Source organism: Lontra canadensis, unplaced genomic scaffold (genome assembly GCF_010015895.1).
Source record: "Lontra canadensis isolate GAN:19392208 unplaced genomic scaffold, GSC_riverotter_1.0 scaffold443, whole genome shotgun sequence".
Classification (NCBI taxonomy): domain Eukaryota; kingdom Metazoa; phylum Chordata; class Mammalia; order Carnivora; family Mustelidae; genus Lontra; species Lontra canadensis.
Genome location: NW_022631436.1, coordinates 15,922 through 38,086, shown reverse-complemented (window position 1 = coordinate 38,086; position 22,165 = coordinate 15,922). Strand labels below are relative to the sequence as shown.

At 55.0% G+C, this 22,165-nt stretch overlaps 1 protein-coding gene across 2 annotated transcripts in view; it reads right to left on the bottom strand.

The window, feature by feature from the left end:
- LOC116863004 (rhomboid-related protein 3) overlaps positions 1–12,577 on the bottom strand; it is a 46,267-nt gene extending 33,690 nt beyond the window's left edge. For both annotated transcript variants that reach the window (XM_032850475.1, XM_032850476.1), the window contains exons 1-2: positions 12,155–12,577; positions 10,609–10,632 (exon numbers count right to left, since the gene is read on the bottom strand). In XM_032850475.1, coding sequence (XP_032706366.1) covers positions 10,609–10,632; positions 12,155–12,265 — 135 coding nt within the window. In that variant the 5' untranslated portion in view covers positions 12,266–12,577. The remainder of the gene's footprint in view (positions 1–10,608; positions 10,633–12,154) is intronic.
- Between the last annotated feature and the right edge of the window lie 9,588 nt (positions 12,578–22,165).

The window sequence follows — 22,165 nt, the reverse complement described above, 5'->3', positions numbered from 1 at the left end:
TCGAGCAGAAGATGGACAGAGGTAGGTCCCTTGCCCCAGAAGAAAACTGAGGGCTTCTAAAGGAGGTTGCACGGAGCAAGGCAAAACCTCATTCTTGTTTCAGCCACTAACTAGTTCGTATAATTTAGAGTAACCGTCTTAAGCCATAATTGCCTCATCTATCAGGCATGCCCAGCGTCCCCTCAAGTTGCAGCGGGATCAAGCAAATGTGGGGCCACGGCTCTCAGGGCTGAGGGCCAAGGGCGGCAGGGACTCAGTGTCTGGCTCCTCTTGCCTCATGCAAAGCGAAGCAGGGAGCATCCCTGATGCAGGGGTTTGGCTGGCCCTCCTGGACACACGTCCAGCCTTTGGAACTCCTTCAAGGCTGGGTATGGGGGTGGGGGGAATAAGATCCGTGGTTTGGAGCTTTTGGGAAAAGAAACCCTACAAATGCAATTTTCCTCGTTAATAATGTGTGGAATGCCCCCAAGCACCCCCCCTGCCACGTGCCCCATGCCCTGGATTCACCCAGTTTCAGCAGTGGGTCGCTCTCAGGATGAGGTCTGGGCTGGGCGGGTTCCATGCAGCCTGATGGGGGCTGGGAGGTGGGGGTGGGGGCATTGGGCTGTGAAAGGGCCTCAGGCAGGGGCCCAGCGGGGAGCCGGGAGTCGGGAGCATCCTCGCAGCTGCCTCCTGAATAGGGCCCAGCACCGTGGAGGGAGGGGGCAGGCCAAGTGCACATTCAGCCCCGGCTGAGGAGGCTGGCAGCAGGGGGAGGAGAGAGGCACAGAGTGAGGGCTGACCCTCCCTGGGCTCCTGCCCACCTGCCTCCACCATAAAAAGAGCTGCCAGAGGCTCCTCAGGGACCTTTAATCCCAGCACCATCCAGCCCTCTGGCCCCTTAATCCTCCAGGTCTCCAGTTTTCCCCAGCTGGGGCCCCAAACTCACCCTGTCACATAACCCACCTCCCGACCTGGACCCCCTTCCTGGTGCAATCATGGCTTAGACTGGGGAAAGAACACAGCACCTTCCATACTGCTGCCACCTAGGGATGCTTCCCTCCTTTGGGGCAAGGACGAGGGGCAGGGTTCCCAAAGGAACCCTGACCCCAGCTGCTGGGCCATCTTGGGCAGATCATCAACCACGCTGCCTCAGTGTGCACCTCTCTCAGGTGCAGAGAGCAAAAGAAACTAGCCCAAGGTTAGGACGAGAGTTAGTGGTCAAGATGGGAATGGTTCTAGGTTCCTCCATGGGAACCTGCCCCAGTATTGCCCTTCCTTGTCTTTCTTTGTCCTGCCTGTGTATGAAATATGGCCCCTGGCTCAGAGTTTCCCCATGTGTGTTTTGTGGAACACCAGCCCCAAGATGGGTCTAAAATAAGGTTTCCAAGGTCCCATAAGTTTGGGAGACCCTTTTGCAAGAGTCTGATGCGTAAAACCATAGGAAGGGTGCTACGAATTCTCACAGTGAAGAGACATGTCTGATTTTGTCCAGCCCAGCATTTCCCAAACTTAATGGACCTTTGAGCATCATACTTTCCCCAGCAACATGCCATCGAACACTCTTTGGGAAAGATGCATGAACCCATAGAGTCATTTCCGCCTTTTGTGGAACCCGGCCCCTCTGTCCATGGTTCCAAACCAGTCTTTTACCTCCATTGTCTGAGTGGCAAAGGCCTTCAAGTCCAACTGATACTTAGTCTGGAGGCCTCCCACAGTTAGAAGACTGCCTGACCCCAGCCGCAGCCCAAGGGTTGAGGCGGATGCTTCTCCAGAGAGACTGAAGAATCTGGGACTGGCCTCAGGGAAGGTTGGGCTGAGCTCGAAGAGAACAGCCCCGCAGGAGCCAGGAATCTGCCTGCTCAGCACCCAGGACAGCGCCACCACTTCTCCCCGCAACCCCCATCCCCCATCCCCCACCGCCCCACCTCCACACCTCCCATTGCCGCAGCCCCCGGCCAGGGAGCCAGGCCAAGCATCAGAGTTTACCCAGTAGCAGTGAAGCATATGAAAAAGAAGAAAGGAACACACTTATTTTACATCAATTATGTATGTGTGAATTGGACAAACTGCATTTCCAGGACAATTGCCCGTCTGATCCTTGTTCCCAGCACTCGATTTCCCTTCTAGCTCCCATGACCATGCTCTCCCTCTCCTTGATGGAGAGAGGCCCAGGATCTCAGTGAAGGGGGTGGGGACCTTCAAGGACCCCCGTAGGCAGTACCTGGAATGCCACTGTGGTGGAGAACTGCCCAGTCCAGAAGATCTGACCTGGGATCTAAGGAAGGCTCCCATCCCTGGCCCCAGTGTCCTCTTTCTGTCCTCCAAGACAGAAGGAGCCCTGGGAACTGACCACATGGCATGCATGGGGCGGGGGGGGGCGCGGGCCAAGCACAGGCAGCTGCCCCTCCCCACTTTGGGGATGGTTACCCGGCCTCATCTGCTGGGTCCTTGCATCATTACCCAGCTTCTGAACAGAGATGAATTAAAGAGGCTACCCTGCAGCTTATGGCTCAGCAGAGCCGTCCCCACCCAAAAGCCAGAGCCCACCAGGGAGCTCCGGCCCATTATGGATATTTACTGCCCCATAAATTAGGTCTAGGCCTGCAGCTGCTGAGGTCAGGAGGTGAGGTTATGGGAGTAGCAGCTTTCTCTTCCAGCTCTCCTTCCTTGCAAATGAGGATGCTAATTCTTCCCATAGAGAAAACCATCTCTCACCAGTCCCCTGACTTCTCTCCCCACCGCCATTCTGAGACACAGATTTTTGGCCAATATCTTATTACGTTCATTCTCACACACCGACCCTAGAGTGAGTGTGATTGGTCTCGTGTAACAGATATGGAAACTGAGGTACACAAAGTTAAGCAACCTGCCCAGAGGCTCTCCCAAGTGAGTGGAGCAGGGCACCATCTGGCCTGCTCAAGCTGGGGCTGGAATGGATTTTCAGACCTCAAGCCTCCCTGGGAAGAAGAGAGAGCAGTTCCTGAAAACCAGATTCTGACCCTCCTGTCCTTGGGTCTCCCCACATGGAGGCACGAGGGAGCCTTGGGCTCCCCTGTGATAGGGCCAGCCCAGGCCTCTGATAGCTGGAGAAGCTTCCGGGGTTGTAGGATTCCCAGCTGTATTATTTCTATTCTTTCGGCTCCCATGGAATTGGTCTGGGGGGAGGCAGCTCGTCCCTCTCAGGAGGCTTCTCCCACCTGAGCATCCCTCCTCCCCATTAAGTCAAACAGCTGAAGCCAGCTCTGAGGTCGGCAGGCTGGTTAGGGAGCCAGAACACCCTTCCCTCAGCAGAGAAGCGGGCATCCTGGCTTGAGTCCAGGCTGAGTGGCTGGATAACGGGCATATTTCCAGAAACCACCCAACTCTCTCAACACCTGGGCTGGAGGGGAAGAGCTCCCAGACTACCCACCCCCATGCAGGAAGCTGGGGTTAGGTGGGCAGTGAGGGGTGGGGGCCAGCTCTTTCCTCAGGGCTTTGTCTCTTTCCACCCAGAGAGGCTCTTAGAAGAACCTGCAGACTCTAGAGGGCAGCTGGGGGCTATGACTCAGAGACAGGTCCCTTGGGTCCCCAGGAGCAGACGAACTGCCCGCTGACTCATCCAGGCACAACCATCACAGTGCCTGGGGACTAAAGCTGAGTCATAGCCACAAAGGCAGGCATCCAGGCCCTGGAGGGGTGGGGGGAGACAGGTAAGGAGGGGTGGGACTGGGTGCAAGCAGAGGGCAGGGGATTGACACCTGCTCCATCCCTCCCTTTAGCCTATACCCATTTCCTCCTGCTGCTTCTTCTGGAAACCACAGAAGGGTCCCTTGTTCCCCAGAGATGAGAGGGCTAAGAGATCCAGGGAGGAGGGGAGTGGGAGCTGGCCAGGGAGGATAAACGGTCACCAGACACTTTCGTCTCCTGGGGCCCTCCACCCTGTTCCAGAAGCCACCCGAGGCTGTGTGGACAAACTTATACAGTCCCTCCGCAGAGGGCCCTCATTTGCTTGATGTCTCTGGGCAAGCCCTGCCCCCTGGGGCCTTAGCTTCCTCCTCTGTAAAGAGGGAATAGCACCACTCACCTCACAGGGCTGCTGAAAGATCAAAATAAGATGAGGACCTACGTGCATGCAGTAGGTACTCAACAGTTGCTCCCTGAAAGAAATATTTGCCGACTCAAACCTGTGATTTGCTTCAGAAAAGCTGGTGGGACAGAGCTGGTGGCTACCCCTAATTGTTCACAACTCAAGATATACACGGGCTCATTTCTGTAACACAGAAGAGTGCCCTATGCTCACGGGAGGCCACCAGGAACTGCCAAATGGGGCACCAGGAGGAGGAGCCTGGCTCTGGTCTCCTGATGGCTGGACCCTTCACCCTCAGCCATGCAAGCATCCAGCCAGTGAGCCGAGGGGACACCTGGGCGCCACTCGAATCCCAGGCAGCCTTTGTCCCAACGCTTCCCTTCTTTCCCTACAGAAATTTCGGGAAGCATGTGGAAGAAGCCAGCTCAACAGGGTACAAGGAACCCTAGACTGGGGATCTGGACACTGATTTGCCACCTAGAACTATTACGAGTCCGAGGTTCTTTTGAGGACAGCATCCATTCTCTTAAATTCCAGGAGCAGGACATGGCGGCCATGTTTACTGGGTGCTCACCAAACACCATGGCCGGTGCCATGCACACGCCATCCCCCAGGCCTCACGACAACCCCGAGGGGAAGGGGTTACTCTCGGCAGCTCACAAATGAGGCAACAGGGGCCTGGAGAGGTCACCTGGCTTGCCTGCTGCCACACTGCTGGGAGCAGAACTGGGACCTGAGCCAGGGGTGTGTCCTCCCCACTGCCCTAGTCACTCAGGACGCCAAGTAAGCAAATGGAAGGTTGCAAGGCCTGGTGGCGAGAACACAGGTCAGAGGGAAACAGAACTGGGCTCTAGTCCCAGCTCTGATACGACTGCACCGACTGACCTCAGAAGGCCGCTGGCCTTTGCTTCCCCGTTCGCAAGATGAGCAGATTGGACTGGAGGCTTCCACCAGCCTTCTCCTAACCTCGGGTCTTCGAGGTGGGAGCAGCCCCAGAAGGGCGAGCATGAGCAAGGCGGCCCGACGGTCAGGGCCTGTGTGCGGAAAAGACGTTGGAACCTCAGACAACACACACGGGGCTGTTGTCTGCCGTGTCGTCTGCTTGAATGCATGTGTGCCCGTTATGGGGCAGGCAGCGTACGATCTCAGCTCCCTTGGCCCCACCGCTCAACTGCCATCCATAGTGGTTAGGGATAAAAGGGTTAATTCAGCATGACTGCCAAGGTCACTGGGGCAGGAGCAGGATAGGAAAGCTGGCTTTGTGGTGGAGGGACATCCACGGCCCACGGGCCCTGGAGGCCACCTGATAAGGGGCTAGAGGTGCAGAGCCCAAGCAAGGGCTCCAGTCAAACCTGTGGCTTTGTCCTTCTCTGGGAACCTCTTTCTGCTGGCTAATCATGTGTTCCGGGGGGCCCGCTGTCAATGCCCTGTCTCCCAGGCAGGTGTTTTCTCTGTGGCCCCTCACTAATCCATTCAATGGCCCCGTGTGAACCTCTTTTCAGCTTCCAGAACTTAAGCCAGCTTGCGTGAGAACTGCAAATGAGGTAGGTTTCGGAGTCAGGTCGAGGGAAAACCACAGGCTGGAGAGAAGGGGGCCGAGCAGGGGAGACACTTTGGGGGAAAGCCAGCAGGAAAACCCTCTGGTTTCGGAAGTGGCTCTCTTTCCAGGAGACTGCACTGGGAAGGAGCTGGTTTAGAGAGGCCGCTGCTTTCCCTGGAGGGCCTGGATCTCAAAAGCTGTCCTGTGCGTCTTCCAGCAAATTCTGATTCCCAGTTAAGAGGCGGTCGAATGTGACACTGGAAAGAGTCTCTACTTCCACTTAATTCCCACCATTGTTCCTAGAGTTCTAGAGCACTGTCCTTGTTTTACAAACGAGGAAATTAAGGCTCAGGGAGCTAATGCCACTTGGCCCCAGTCACAAAGGCAGTCAGGCTTGGAGCCAGGTCCATCTGACTCCAAATCCAGGGTTCGGTACCCAGCAGGCTCTCTCAGTTGCTCTACATGCTGGCTGTAGCATGTTTATAATTTCAGTGGTGGGACAGTCAAAACTTGTCTGCTCTGCTGGGAGATTAGCAAAGTTGGGGCTGTTATGGGGGGGCCTGAGAAATGCATACTCCCAGTGGGAGGGAGAAAAAAAAATTAGTTCTAACCCTTTCTTTTCCTTCTCACTCACCTGAGCTTGAAAGCAACTGAGCTTTGTTAACAGAACTCTGCTCCAAACACTTTTGCTTATTAAACATTGGCAGATCTTGAAGGTATTTTAAGGGTGAACCTGGAAATGGCTTTCCCACCTTGGAAGCCCTTGATGGGCTAAGTGCTTAATCTAGACCTTGACCTTGGATCCCTGCTGGCCCCTCCCTGAAGTTCGGGAAGGGACTGAGACTGTCAAAGCATAACCAGAAAAAGAGGATCCTATGGAACAACATAAAGCAAGGACTGAAGGGCACATTGTGCGAAATTACAAACATCAGTGCGATAGATGAGAGATAAAGAATAAACTGACCCACCCAAAAAAAATTTTTACCAAGTGTTAAATTTTCCAAACACATTAAGTAATGTTTCTTAATAAGTGCTGGCATAGGGCGCCTGGGTGACTCAGTGGCTTAAAGCCTCTGCCTTCGGCTCAGGTCGTGATCCCAGGGTCCTGGGATGGAGCCCCGCATCCGGCTCTCTGCTCAGCAGGGAGTCTTCCCTTCCTCTCTCTGCCTGCCTCTCTGTCTACTTGTGATCTCTGTCTGTCAAATAAATAAAATCTTTAAAAAATATTAAAAAATAAGTGCTGGTATAACTGGATTGGAACAAGGTCTGGTTGGAGTAAAGGGTTAGATGATTTCTTTAGCCACAGAAAATGCAGTAAGAAACAGAAGTGCATATTTATAAGATCTAAAGAGGGATGCAGACTGGGGCGCCTGGCTGGCTCCGTTGGAAGAAAATGTGACTCTTGGTCTCAGGGTTGTGAGTTTGAGCCCCATGTGGGGTGTAGAAATTGCTTACATGAATAAATAAACTCTAAAAAAAAAATAAAGAGGGATGAAAACTATCTCAGATCCAAAGCAATAGGAGGAATCACAACGGAAAAGCTCAACAGATTCAACTACAGAAAAATCAGACATTTTGTACCACGACAGTACACTTTGACAACAGATTCGTATTTGGGTAACTCTAAAATCTAATACGGGGTGCCTGGGTGGTTCAGTTGGTTAAATGTTTGCCTTTGGCTCAGGTCACAATCTCAGGGTGCTGGGATAGAGCCCCGCGTCGGGCTCCCTGCTCAGGGGGAGCCTGCTTCTACCTCTGCCACGCCCCCTGCTTGTTGTGCTCACTTGCTCTCTCTCTCTCTGTCAAATAAATAAATAAATAATCTTTTAAAAAATGATAAAAGCAAATCTAATATTTAGGAAAACCATTCAGATCCCAAGCTCATGAAAAGATAATCCCCTCAAGCAGATGTGGAAATAGGAAACAAAACGTATGAGGGACCATCTGGGGTTTGAAGTGATGACCTCCAGGTCTCCTGCCTACGGTAATTCCCGGGGAACCACGGGGAAGAAGTCAGAGGTGGGGTAAGGAGGGCTGCTGCGCTACTCTCCTGCTTGAGCAGGCCAGCCTAATTCCCAGAATATTGGGTGGGGAGCCTCCAAGGGACTGGGGTCGCCTGTTTTCTTCACTTCCAACTCCCACAAAAGGCATCCTGACCATTTAGTTGAGGGATGACCACACAGGACCAACAGGCCAAGGTCATGACTTCTAGTTCTTGGGGTTTAATTAGCCTCCTGCTACGTCAAAGCTACTCCACGCGCTGAAGATGCAGACAGCACAGAGGGAACCGGTGCAATGCCATCCCTAAAACCTGGGGGAGAAGTTCTAGCAGGTCCCAATTTGAAACTGGATAATCACTGGGGTTCCTTAACCAAGGAAGGAAAGGAGGACCTACTGGTGCCAGCTTCTCATCCCATCGACCTCTGGAAGGTGAACATATCAGCTCACAGGGACTCCAACATGTGTCATGAACCCCATCCCACTGACCACAGTTGGACTGGTCAGGGCTATCTATGTCTGGATAAGGTGGTTGAGGGGACTGCCTCAACCTCCAGTCGAATGTTCTTTCCTAAGTGCCCCAAGGTCCCCAGTCCTCAAGTCCTACCGTTAAGCAGGCCCACGGGAAGAGGCAAGGGGAAAACCCTTCCTAATTCTGACACCCTCGCCCGTGAACTTGCATACACCTTTGTGAAGCTTCATAGCTACTCTCCAGTTAGTGCCCCTGGGGAATGGTCCCAGGGACAGCTTCACAATGTAGGGGCAAGGAACACAGAGGAACTGGATCTCTGCCAGAGGTCAAGCCCTGCTCAGGAGCAGCTCTCCTTAAACACAAATCACCCATAGAAAGGAAGGTGCCAGAAATAGGCTTCTCCTTCTTCTTCTTCTTTTTTTTTTTTTTTTTTTAAGATTTATTATTTTAGGTAGAGAGCGACATGCGGAATCCTCGCTGAGTGCAGAGTCAGATGTGGGGCTTGATCCCATGCCCCCGAGATCATGACCTCAGCCCAAACCTAGAATAAGGGGCATAAGCAACGGCACCCCTTAGGTGCCCCCAGTAATGGGCTTCTAACACCACATGATGAGCAGGGAATAGACATAAGGCAGAACTTACTGTGAAAAACAATGGTTTGCCCAGAGTATGTTGGTAGTTTCTTTCCTAGAATTAATTTTATGTGTCTAGCACAGTTTCCCGGCGGGTCTTACTGGAACCAGGGGGGATGCTCCCTGTGACACGAGGGACCTCCCTTCGGTGGAGGAAAGTGGACTTCACAGACCACCTGCGAATATTAGTTGCTACACGTTGTCTCCACACACTCTCTCCTCTCTCCGCTCCAAATTCTTCCTACTAAAAGTTTTCCTCCATTCACCCAAATAGCTCCTTTTAAAATGTAAACATACACAGGAAATTAATCAAATGAGAAAGACAGACACAGAGGGAAAAAGAATGATACACTTTGTTCTAGGTCCTGCTTCTAAATCTGGCAGGAGGTGTGAAGGGCTGGCAGCCTGCTGGTCCTGGTGTCGGTGGCAGCAGGCGGCCCCTCCTGCCTCAGGGCTGCAGGCCAGCAGCTGCTGCGCTCCCGGGAACTGGAGGGAGAGTGGGTGGCGAGTGGGAGCAGAGGGAGAGCTGTGCTGCCCCGCTGGGGTGGGAGCCGGCAGCCTGTGGATGTTCCCCAAACCACAGCCAGGCCTCGTGCTAACGTGGATGACATCGGCAAGCAGCCCCCCAACCCTCCCCACCCTCTCCTGCCATGACTTTCCAGCTGTAATTCTGGGTCTCAGTCCCACTCGGGTCCCTGCATTTGGTGGGTTCTTGGAATCGAACTGGTCTGTCACCAAAGCTATCATTTCTGCCAACAGCCCACCCCACCCCACCCTGATTTTCCCTTTTGCCGTCCAGGTTCAGCATCTCAAAGTTATCTGTGCATTTCGCCCATACACACGGGTCCAGGGAGATCTTCCAGTTCGCCCATCGCCACATCCCTCTTCTTTCCCACTCTTGCCGTCCTCCATGTCCATTCACGGCAGCAGGTCCCGGTCTCATTCCTGCAATCCACCCTACCTCCATCCCACTGGCACACAGGACCTTTCCAAAGCATTGCTTGGATCCCTGTTGCAAAGACTTTCAAAGGCTTTCCCTGCCTACAGCAGGATACGGTCTGGTCCAAGCTACTTTGTCAGCTTCATCTCCTTGCTCAACCCAACAGGTTCCCTCTGGCCCAACCAGCCTGGGCTCTTAAAGTTGCACAAAGTTCACAGAGCGATCATGCCTACTGCAGGACCACAGCACTCACTACTCCCCTGCCCCACGCTGGGACATCCCTTGCCTCCTCTCCTCTGCATAGGGGAATGGGGGGGGGGGGAATACACAAAAACTCTCAGGCCTGAAGCAATGAAGAACCTGTTTCCTTGCTGAAGGTCCAATGTCCATCGACAGATTCCGAAGTTGGTATTCCCACCTCCACTCCCCACACCTAGACGCTAGGAGTTGCAAACAATAACATGCATTTCCCATAACTCTCTCATCCCTGCCGAAAAGTTAGAGTCAGCCTGCAAAAGAGCCCATACTGTGAGTCACCCTCCAAGGACAGCACGGAGTAGACTTCAGTAGTGGCCATGGATCTTTGAAAGTGGAGGTAAAAAAGGAGCGGGAGAGTAACTTAAGCCCTTCCCCCACACCCCCAGTCCCGGCTGGAACCCACCCCCCTCCCCGCATATAGGGAATATCCCAGGCTTTCGATTATGCATTGTGCAATTTCTACATGTTATAAACCCAGCTCTGGTGAGGCAGAGTTGGGAGGAGGAGGGATCTAAGGATGTCTCAGGGGAGCCCACCGCCTACTCCTGAAACCTGGAGAGCAGTGGAGAGCACTGTCGATCACTCTCAGAGATGCACTAAGCCACGCCCCCACCGCACGTCACCGTCTCAGGAGTGCAGAGCTAGGGAAGCCCACGCAAGCAGGGAGACTGATTGAGGGGAGGGCTGGAAGGAAGTGGGGGGATTTAACCGCTCACATACCTGATCAAACAGGACTTTCCAGTGCTGGTAGAGAGAGAGGCCATGCAGAAGAGGAGGAAGAGGAGAGAGAGAAAGAAACACACACTTATCACCACGGACTCTCTAGCCCCCCGATATTCCTGACAGAGCTTCCCAGCTGCTGCCCAGTCTCAGGAACCCGCGGCAGGACACCAGGGGAACCTGGGAAGAGCTCCCCAAATCAGTCTGCACTAAGCAAAGTGAGGGAACTCAGGTTGGGGAGGGCGAGATGTCCCTCTCTTGGGAGACCAGCAGGCTGGAGGAGGGATAAGCTAAGCGGAACAAGGGTGATTCTCAGCAATTACTAAATAAAGGCATCCAAATCTATCCAAGGGCCTCTAATAACTTCTGCCTAAAGCTCGTGTCCACGACTACTCCCACACTTGGGAACCCACCCTGCCGCAACAGTCTAGACCTGCTGGGGGCCAGAGACCTCCTACTCAGGAAAACTCAGCCCTGAATGAACACTAACCGTTGCCTGCAGTTTGGGAGGAGGGGTCTCCGAAATGCACTGAAATCTAAACAGTCTCTCCAAGGCTGAATCTAAGTGCCGAGTGCACGAGCCTGGTGAGTACAGAGCTTGGAGCCAGAAGCAGGCGAGAGGTTTAACCAAGGGGGCCAGCGGGGAGGCAAGAGGTTAAGCGCCCCTGGGGCACATTCACTGGTAGGTTAAGGGTCCTGGCTTCTCCATTTCCCTACCCTGAGAGAGGGCTAGGGCAGGGCAGAGTGTCTCTCCAGTTTTTCACCTCTATATGCAGGTTAACCTCAGGAGGGAGCAGCTTAAGCAATCCCAGTTCCCAGGACTCCCCAGTGCCCGCTCCGCCGATGGCTCCCCGGACCACAGGGAAGGAGACTCCAGCAGCAGATGGCAGGGAAGCCCTCTGGGGCAGCCCCTCCCCATCCTCGCCCGGGGGACCATCGCTGGCATCCACACGGTCTGGGAGTCCTAGGCTCTCTTCTGGAAGCAACACCGCTCCCAGCGCTCTTTCCCTCCCTCCTCCGGCCGGGTTCAGGGACCGGGCCGGCTTGAATTTCAATCAGTGTCGCGACAGAGCAGGTGCAGGGAGGGAGCTAATCCGGAAGCGAAGGAGGGGGTCGCCAGACCGGTCAGCCCTGCCGGGTTCCGGGGACTCTGCGGCGCCCGCTCCTTCCCCGGGCTCAGAGAGCCCGCAGGTCGCGAGTGGGAGGGGAGGGGGAGTCACTGCTGTGACGCGGCCGCCTCTGCGGGAAAACGCCGTGTCCCGGGCACTGCACCAGCCGCGGAGTGGGGGCTCCCGGCCGACCAGTCCCCAGCGCAGCCGCTGGGCTGCGTCCCGCAGGGAAGCCGCGGAGCCCGGGCGGGGGGCGGCGCGCGCGCGTTTGGGGGAGACCGGTCCCTCCGCCCCCTCCCGCCCGCGGGGACCCGGCCAATCCGGGGCGCTCCCGCGTCACCTTGAAACCTCTAAGTTGCCCCGCGGGGGCGAGACGGAGGCAGCTCCCCCTTAAAGCCCCCCAGAAAGTTTGCCCGGGCGGGGGAGGGGGTACTCACGTCCTCCGGCGCCGCGGGCGGCCGCTCCTCGGCCTCGGGTTCCAGCTCCTCGATGCGCTCCGCCTCGGCGCAGGCGGCCACTGCGGGGCCCGGGCTGGGGTGCTCGCCCATGTCGACGCGGGGTCCAGGGCCAGCGGGCGGCTGCGGGGCTAGTCCCGAGGCGCCGGGCTAACTTTGCGCCGCGCGGGCAGCGCAGCTCCAGGGGCTCTGTGCGCGCCGCGCCGCCTCCGCGCCAGCCCAGCCGCCCGCGCCCGCCCCCATGGCCCCGGCCCCCGCGCCGCCGCTTCGCCACCCCGGGACGCCCGGGCCCTCGCGGCCAAACTTCTCCGCGCTTGCGGCCCCGGCGGCCTCCGCCTGCGCCCCAGCCCCCACGCCCGGCTCCGAGGCGAGGGCGCCCTTGGCCCGGCCCCGGCCCCGCAGCTCCCCGCGCTCCCTTCCCGCTTCCCGCGGCCCCCGCTCTGCGCCGGAGTCTCCTCCTCCCCGCGGACTCCTCGGGGGCGGCGCGCGGGCGGGGGCGGGGCTGCTCCCGGGGACCGCCGTCCCCCGCCCCCGGGCGCCACCACCAGAGCCAAATCGGTCAGAGCGGCGCGGCCCCGGGAGGGGAGGGGGCAGAGCTGCGGCTGGGTTGGCGGGTAAGTGGCCGCACCCCCGGGGCGGGGGGTTGCGGAGGGGAGTGCTGTGCTGTCCGTGGCCCCATTACGGCCAGCCTCCACCCCGGGCTCGGGTTGGTCTCGGGGTCGGGGTGGGGTGCAACGCCCACTTCCCAAACCCACCGGGTTAATGATCCCTTCGGAGGCTGCAGATACACGAAGGAGGCAGGGGTGAGGCTTTCCCTAAGTTGGCAAGGCCGGGGTTAACTGGGAGTGAATTGGGGGCGGGATGCTGGGAGGACAGGATCCTGACACCCTTCTATCTCTCTTCGCCTGCCCTCAGTCTCAGATTTTGGGAGGTCCAGATACGCCCAGTAATTCAGGGATGGGAGAACTCAGGAGATCGGGACAGTAGGGACCCCAAATCCTAAATCTTGCCCTCTCTACAAGAGAGTTATGTGACCGTGCCCTGGCTTCATTTGACCAGGTTGACAGAGGCAAGCCCACAGATGTGCCCCAACTGGGAGAAGGGAGGTAAAGAAGCTAAAGCAAGTAGTACTGAAGTTACATCAGAGAAAGAGGGGATCTTATTAAAAAAAAAAAAAAAAAAAAAATGGGTGTTGATTCCCGTGGGAAAGCCCTCCCAGGAGATTGTCTCCCAGAAGCAGAAGCTCTGCTTGCAAATTGGTCCAGTGGTCAGCTAGGACAAATGCCACCTCTCCCAACAGGGCAGGGGCTCAGTCCTGGTCAGTCAGTCCTCTACCAGTCCTTCTCCCACCACCCAACATCCACCCACTCACTGGTCTTTGCTCCTCTCTCTCCCTGTCAGAAAAGGAGACTCTTTTCCAACAGTGAAAGTTGCAATTAATATTCTCATCACCATAGAGCAGACACCCAACCCAGCCCCAGAATCCAACCTGTGACCATCTCACCCAACAATGACTATTCCCCTTAAACACAGAGGAGGAAATTAACTCTGTTCTAATTAGGTGAGTTTGCTACAGACACCAATTTTCATCTCGGCTTCAGAAAGTGTGATCATTTCAACTATTTTTGTTTCTCACCACCCTCCCCCATTCCTACTCTACTAACAAGTCAAGATCCTGCCAAGATTTCCTTGTAAATAAAACTGTGCACAGGGTGTGATTTTGAAAACAGCCTTCAGGGGGACAGAAGAGAGGCCTACTTCTTTGTGGAAAGACACGGGTCTGGAAGGACAAAAGGAAGCATGGAACCCTGAGGTCAATGTCAATGCCTCCTCCCCACGCTCCGGAATACCATTTACATGACCTCTGTGGGTGCTAGCTGTGGGAGACTCAGATCTCTGGGACTGGACCAGCTGTCCAGAAAGCCTGGGGTGGGGTGAGGGAAAAAAGGCATCTCTTATCAACAGATCCAACTCTGTCATCCCCCCAGGTGGAAGAGACCCCGGCAGGCTCAGTTCTCCGAACACAGACGGCGCTCCTCTGAGTGCCGGTGACAGTGCTTCGGGAATACAGAGATAAAGAGGATCTGAACCCTGCATTCCAGAAACTGTTCAGCTGGAGAATGTCAGGGAAGCCCAGGGGGGATAGAAACCCAAAGGATGGGGTTCTTGAGGTTCCAAGAAGGCTTCCTAAAGGATATGTCCCCAGAACCCAGGAAAGTGAGAAACCTGAAGGGAAGGCATTGTAGGGGCACGGGAAGCAGTATGGTATGGCAGGGAGCTAGTAGGAGCAACCTGGCATGGCAGTCCCTGAGAGCAGCCTCCTTCGTGTGACAAGCCCGTGGGGGGCATGTGGGGAGCTCAGTCGGTTAGGCGTCTGGCTCTTGAATGTGGCTCAGGTCTGATCTCAGTGTCATCAGGCCCCGCCCCACATTGGGCTCCGTGCTGGGCATGGAGCCTGCTTAAGAGTCCCCCCACTCTCTTCCTCTCTTTCTACCCCTCCCCCACACGAGCACAGGTGCTCTCTCAGTCTCTCTCAGAAATAAATACAAGATGATCCTTCCAGGGGTGCCTGGGTGGCACAGTCGGTTGAGCATCTGACTCTTGGTTTCAGATCAGGTCATGGTCTCAGGGTCTTGGGATCGAGCCTTGCGTGGGGCTCAGCACCCAACACAGCATCTGATTAAGACCCTCTCCTCCTGGGGCACCAGGGTGGCTGAGATGGTTAGGCGTCTGCCTTGGACTCAGGTCGTGACCTGGGGTCCTTGGATCAAGCTCACCATCTGTATCCGGCTCCCTGTTCAGCAGGGAGTCTGCTTCTCTCTCTCTCTCCTCTGCTTGTGTGCTCTCTCTCTAATGAATAAATAAAATCTTAAAAAAAAAAAAAAAGGACCCTCTCTCCTGCTCCCACTGTGCTCATATGCACATGCAGTCTCTCTCCCTATCTCTCCAAGAAAGAAAGGAAGATCCTTTCAGAGGCGCCTGGGTGGCACAGTCAGTTGAGCAACCAACTCTTGGTTTCTGCTCAGGTCATGATCTCAGGGGCCTGGGATCAGCCCCGTGTTGGCCTCTGGGCTCAGCTGGGAGACGGCTTAACATTCTCTCTCTCCCTCTGCCCCTCCCCACTGCATGCTCACTCTTGCACACGCACCTGCTCTCTCTCAAATAAATAAATAAATCTTCAAAAAAACTTTTTTTCAGCTGTAATATGAAGATAGACAGGAGGAGGCTGGCTTGAGCATGGGACAATGGGAGATGCCATCCAAGGAAGAGGTCACAAGCACAGCTGCAATTAGAGGAGAGGGAGGATCCAAGAAGTCTCCAGGAAGACATCTTGTTTCTCTGTCTGCCCTAGGAACATTTCACCCGCAACGGAAGTATCCTGGGAAAGAATTCCGCACCACTAACCGAAACTTCCTTTCCGGAGATGGCTCCCATTTCCCTGGCCCTCACTGGAAGGAGAATGGCCATCTGGCCTTGGAGATGAGCTGTAACACCCAGCATCCTCTGTAAACCTCCGTTAGCCTTCACTGTAGCCTCCACCTCTCCAGCCAGTCTGTTTCACCCCTGGGGCCCAGGCAATCTGCTCAGGACACCCCGCTCCCCAGCAGCCAATGGGACCCCTTAGAGGGATGGGAGTGGCCAGGCTGTCTGATAGCTTTTGGGCCACCCCAGACAGGGATGATCTGAGGACTGGTACAGTCAGTGTCACACTGGGGACAGAGGAGGGAATGGCCGTTGGTGCCTGCCCACTTTCACTGAGCGGCTGCTGTGGCTGCCGTGGGGCAGGCAGATGACTGTCTCCGGGCCCGGCTCTCAGAGAACCCTAGGTCTGCTGGGCTGTGACAGCAAGCCAGGGCTGACTGGCTTTGATTGATACCCTACCCTTCATTTTGTCAGTGCTCCACACCTGTGACCTCTCTTATGGTTCCGAACCGTGTCTTGTTAGGCGGCTGCAGCACAGAATGAGAGTCTGGGGAAGAGTGGTTTGAGCTCCGAAGAGTCAAACTCCGTTCAGAGATGAGCCTCGAAAGATGGGGCAGCTTTAGGGGAGGCCGTGTGGAAGGGTTTCTGGGTGGAGGGAAACCACCACAACAAAGGCACAGAGTTAGGAAAGCCACTGACATCGTCGAGAACAGCTCCAAGGGTGCGTGCCAAGTGGCCAGGTGGTGAGAACCAAGTCTTGAAAGTCCTTGAGTGCCAGGCTGAGGAGGTGGGACCCCGCTCAGCAGGCGATGGGAGAAGCAGGGATGGCTCCTTACTGGAGCAGAGCAGCGTTTTAGGAAGATTAAGTTGGCAGCAGCTCAAGGGTGCAATTCACCAACATTGCAAGAATGTGTTATTTGCCAGACCCTGGCCGAGGTGCTGAGAACACAAAGGGAAGAAGACCCAGGCCCTGGCCTCCCAGGAGAAAATCAGATAATCTTCTGATGACAGCTCGGGGAGAAAAGGAAGGAGGGAAGAGGAAGAGCTGTTTGGGGGCTGAGTCTCGGAAGTGGACCCACCCAGAGAGGGCAGAGTGGGTTTTAAGGATCTGATGCTCTGAACCTGGGGGCTAGAACGATGGGTTGCCAGTGGTGATTCGGGAAAGCCAGGGGGAGCCACTGGGAGGGGGAAGCAGGGTGAGGGGAGCCAAGGATTTTGTGGACCACATGAGCTAATGAGAAGCCAGGGAAGGAACATTAAGGGCTGTAATTACCGCCCAAAGCAAATGGCTTATGCAGAGCAGGGGGGTGAAGAGAGGGTGTGATTTTCTCCAGAACTTCTCTGGCCTGGGCCTCTTCTCCCCCACAGCAGTTTCCCATTCTCAGGTCTCCCTCAATTGGGCATGGTCCCCTCAAGGCCCTTTCTCTCCCTAAAGCAAACCCAAGCTGACCCTTCCAGGCCCGTCTCACGACTTGGCGCTCCGATCTTCTGAGAAACCTGCAAACAGCCCCGAGCGGCCGCCCAGTGCCTGCCTGAGATGAAGACATGAGTTATTTTTGACTGAGATCCAAGCCCCAGCCCTGAATTCTTTTGTCTTCCAGGAACCCCCAGTCGTGTTTGAAGCCTGCAAGTCTGAACAGCAGACACGGCTCAGGGAGGCGACCGCCACTTGGAGCCCGGCCGCCCTCCGTCCTAGCTCCCACATGCTTCCATTATTGCCCGCCGTCTTGGAGATCAAACAGCACAAGGCACAACGCAGCTTTGCTTTCGTCTCTTCCTTTCTCACTCCCTCCGGGGCCCCCAATTTGCCGAGACACTTAAATCATTGCCGAAGGACGTCTAGGTTCACAGACACCAAGCTCTTTCAAAGAGAGGCGTGGGCTCCCAAAAGCAAAGCTCGGAAGGGCACAGAGGAGACTCTCCCAGCTCCAAAATGGAGCCAGCCACACGTTCAGGGCAACTGTCAGCCGCTCTGCCGGCTCTTGGCTTCCTTCTCTGTAGTCTCTTTGGGGCGTGGCTGGTCCCCAGGGTGCCACTCCTGGACTCTCTCTGGGCCTCTGACACTTTGTGGAACCTTTGGTTTTTATGCAGGAGGTAGGTCCCATCTCCTCATTGGTTCGCATGCGCCTCTCTGAGGCACGTCCCTCCTTCCCAAAGCCTTTCCTTTACCCTCCGGCCCAAAGGGACCACTCCTTCCTCCAGCCAAGTTTTATCTTCTTTCTCTGAGTGTCTGTTCCTTGAAGGAGAGGCTCTCATGGCCCGTTTGGTTTTGCATCCATCACAATATGCAACATTGCGCACCGTAGGAGCCGAACAAATGTCTGTTTAATGAAAAACAGAGCATGTCTGTTGATAGGACATGAAGTCTAATTACAGAGTTATTACTCTCAGCCCCCAACAAGCAAGGAGTCTGATGTTATGGAGAAAAGATCCTTCTGCATAATAAAGATACATTCGTATGCCTGCTGCCTTTATGTCAAAGCGCTTCTAGGTCTGTCTTCTTCTTTTTTTTTTTTTGTAAGATTTTATTTATTTATTTGATAGAGACACACCGAGAGAGGGAACACAAGCCGGGGAGTGGGAGCGAGAGAAGCAGGCTTCCCACTGAGCAGGGAGCCCAATGCGGGGCTCGATCCCAGGACTCCGGGATCATGACCTGAGCGGAAGGCAGACTCTTAACTGACTAAGCCACCCGGGTGCCCCTAGGTCTGTCATTCCATTTTGTCCCCCCAAAGCTGGCTTTTTTGAGGTAAGCAGAATAGGTACAACTGCATCCATTTTACAAACGGGGACATAAAACCCCTGGGCCAGAGGAGGTCTGGGTCTCCATTCCTCTCCCCAAATTTCTTATTTCAAGAGTGAAAGGAGGTGAGGGGAAGCCAACATGGTGAGTGTCCTTGGCCCCAACTACTGATCCTCCCCCAGGGCAGCCAGGCAGGGTTCAACCAGGGTGCCCAAGCATGGCTTGTCCCGTTGTTGTCACAGGCCAGCGTGCATCAGGGGGTGGCTTCGGCTTTAGGGAAAAAGCCATCGGTCTGTTTCTCTGCTTTGTTTCTCTTAAGCTGCCTGTGCAATCTCCTGCCAGAAGGAGGGGTACGGTTTGCCTTCATTCGCCTCAGCACAGTGTCGGCCTCCCATGAGGGTGTCCAGCCAGCTGTACGGACAGAACCTGGCCCCAAGGCCCAGGGTCGGCCTTCCCACGAAGGGTACACTCCAGGAGGGCAAGAACTTGGTTCTATTCACTTACAGCAGTGGCTGTGACTCCTAGAACAATTCCTGGCACCTAGAAAGCTCTCCGAAAATGGTGCTCAAGGAATAAGCCTGCCCCATTGCTACTTCTCCAGGCTGAAGGCAGGCATCCCAGAGGTCAGAATTCCTGGGAAGTCTGTCCAGCCTCTGGCCTCAGAGGCCTTTCTGGGCCTCCTCTGGGAAGGAGCATCGTTAATCCCACACCTACTCCAGTGAGGGGCTGCAGTGAAGAATGCCTTAGGGCTCATGAGGCAAGCTTTCTGATGATGGGGACACGGCAGCAGCCACAGCCGCCACCGCCTGGGAACGGCGGGCAGGGGAGTGAGACGGTGGGCACTCGGATCTGTTTCTTCCATCTCTCAGCCATGGCCCAAGTGAGGCGGTGTGAGAACTTCTCCACGCACATTGTAAATACCATCTGTCACTGTGCCTGCCCAGACACAGCCTTCCTCCCTGGAAGGAAAGTGTTCTTTATTATTTATGCAGAATGCACCCTACTTAAGTGCTGTGCCACCAGGAGAGGGAAAGAAAAGCCCAGAAGAGTCGAGGACTCCAGGGACCTGCCCCTCGGAGAGCGGCTGGTCAGGAGGGCTTGGCCATCTCAACTCTTCAGGGGATTCGGAGGCATGCATTCTCTTCCTTCTGCTGCCATCAGCTTGCTGTGTGACCTTGACCAAACACCTCAACCCCGTGGGCCTCCACTGTCTCATCCATGAGCGTGGACGTCAGACTAGATGGACTGTGACCTCTCCCCCAGCCCTGAAATACAGCTGGGTCCCCTGGACCCTTCTCCCTCCTGCTGCTTGCCCAGAAGCCCGTTCACTTCCCATCACTCCTTCCACCCAGGCTGGATGGGGGGGAATACAGATCAGGATGTGATTCCTTAGTACTTGCGAGCAGGCTCACGAGCCAGCAGACCTCGGTTCTGGTCCAAGCCCTGTCACTCTTTAGCCAAGCAGCCCTGGGGACTAAGAGATTGCAGTAGAAGAATCCATCTCAAAACCCCACGATCTCCGACTTTCCATTCCAAAACAGCACCTATAAACATCTTTGCAGACTGATGCTCCGGACACGGAGATGAATGAGACCTAGTTTCTGCCCACCGTGAGCTCTAGGACAGGTGGAGATGACACGCTAGAAAATCCTTCCGGCACAATGCTATCAGTGCTGAGTAGACATGTATGCTGAGCATGGGGTGGCAGAAAGGGGGTCCAAGGAGATGATGCTGGAGCTGGATCTTAGAAGACCAAGTAGGAGTTTGCCAGGTGGAGGAGGGCTTGATGCGTTCAAGACAGAGGGAACTGCATGTACTAAGGCAGGAAGGTGTAAAGCTGCATAGAAACTGCCTATTCGTTTTTAGGTGATGGGGACATTCTAGGAGGCTTTGCTCTGACTGCTTTCTCTCCCACCCTGTTGCGACAATCCAGTACCCTCCGGGTGGGAGTAAGGGGGTTTATGAGTGATGGCTCAGCCTGGTCTCCCAGTCCATCTGTTCTCTGAACTAGAAGCAGTGAAGCAGGCTGGAAATAGGGGGATGGCCCAAGGGGGCCCCAAGGTGACCCACAAATTTTCCAGCCTCGCACACCAGCAGGCTGGGTCAGAAGAGGAACGTGGCTCTATGCAAAATGGGGCCCGGCTGCTGGCAGTCAGGGTTGCTGGCCATCCTTCCGTGTGTGGCCAGAGCACGTGATCTGTCCTACAGCTGTGGCAGCCTGTTGTGGCTCCTTGGGGAGCTGTCCAAGTCCTCTGCGGAGAGATGGAGTTAACCTGTCCCTTCTCCGTGAAGGACGTCCTGCAACGGAAGTGCACTCAATCTGGTTGCTGCCGCTTGTGGTCTGCAGCTCACATGCCTGCAGCGTAGACTCCGAAAATACGTAAGCACAGCACAGAAGAAAATGCATGCCTCCCAGACTTCCATTCACTATGAGCAGCCTCCTAGCCTGCGAACCGTGGGGTTAACCAGGCTCGGGGATAGCCTGTGAAGCATTATAAGCATTCTGCTGGCTTGGCTTGCTGCAACAATTTATATCCAAGAAAAAGGGGCTGCACGTCAGGGAAATACCAGAACTGCTGAAGGAACAGACACATTTGCCAGATGGTTCCTGAGGCACAATTGTATTTTCAGAGGGACGGTCTGCAGAGGGAGGTCCTTTCCTCCGAGAGCAAAGGCGCCGGCTGATGGCTCATTCATTATCCTGGGGCTCGTTTGGAGGAGGGTGCTGGCTTAAAGCACACCCACGCTTGTCCTCTCCCCAGAACCTCGCATTTGTGATTGCCTGAGGTTGAAGTGGCTTTCGGGATTGGTCTTCTCCAAGCACTCCTAACTGTGTTTCTTTAGACACCTGCCACCTGTATCTCCTTTCCCAGCTGAAGCCCGTGAGTTCATTTTCCCAGGTGCCAGCTGTCATTCTCTCTCCTTAATGTATCTGACTGCATTTAGTCAATTACACAGCTTGGGCTCTTATGATGTGGGTTTAGTGGTGCTGCCAGAGCTGAACTCTGAGGCCACAGAGACAAGGCTGGGGGAATGGTTAAGTGGGTTTGAAAATATGAAGATTGGTGAAGGGCATCTTAAATTATTTGCTACGTTAGCACAGATTTTCAAGAACTCCTTGCTTTTGCTTGATCATGCGTGTGCCTGCCTGTGCCTTCCTCCTCCATGTAACTACTGATTGTAACCTCTGGAGGTCATCTCTGTCTTGGTTTTGCTAAACATTCCAGGTGGGCTGGTGGTCATGGTCTGAGTCAGGCAGACACCCCCCAAAGCCTGGGTCACGGGACAGATGTGGTAAGGGTGAGTGGGCGATCACCACAAAGGCATCAGTCCTGCAGAGCCTTTGGGCTCAGGTCATGATCTTGGGGTCCTGGGGTTCTATCGCTGGTGGTCAGAGGGCTCCTCCCTGCAGAAGGGCAGCATCCCATCTGCTGGCAGTAGGTGGTGAGGGTGTCCACATGTTAGGGGACCTGTGATCGTGTGTCTGTTTGTCATAATGTCTATGTTATGTCATGACCTCCATAAGGACAGGAGGCCTTTGTAATTGCCACACTTTCTCTGTCCTCTAGTATCGTGCTGTCAGCCTAGGTTCTAGGCGGGTTGGTGGAAAACTGACATACTTATTCACAGACCTCCATCTGCATCTGGCAGGATAATCTTTACCAAGTTAGTTCAACAGGGCTCATGGTCTTGGATTTAAACGAGGCTAAAATGACACATCTTGCTAGGATGTAGATAAAAAGGATAGGGCAGTGCCTGGCACAGAGAAGCTCTCAGTGAGCAAGCGTCATCTCTCCTTCCCTTTCCCCACTGGGTACTCAATACAT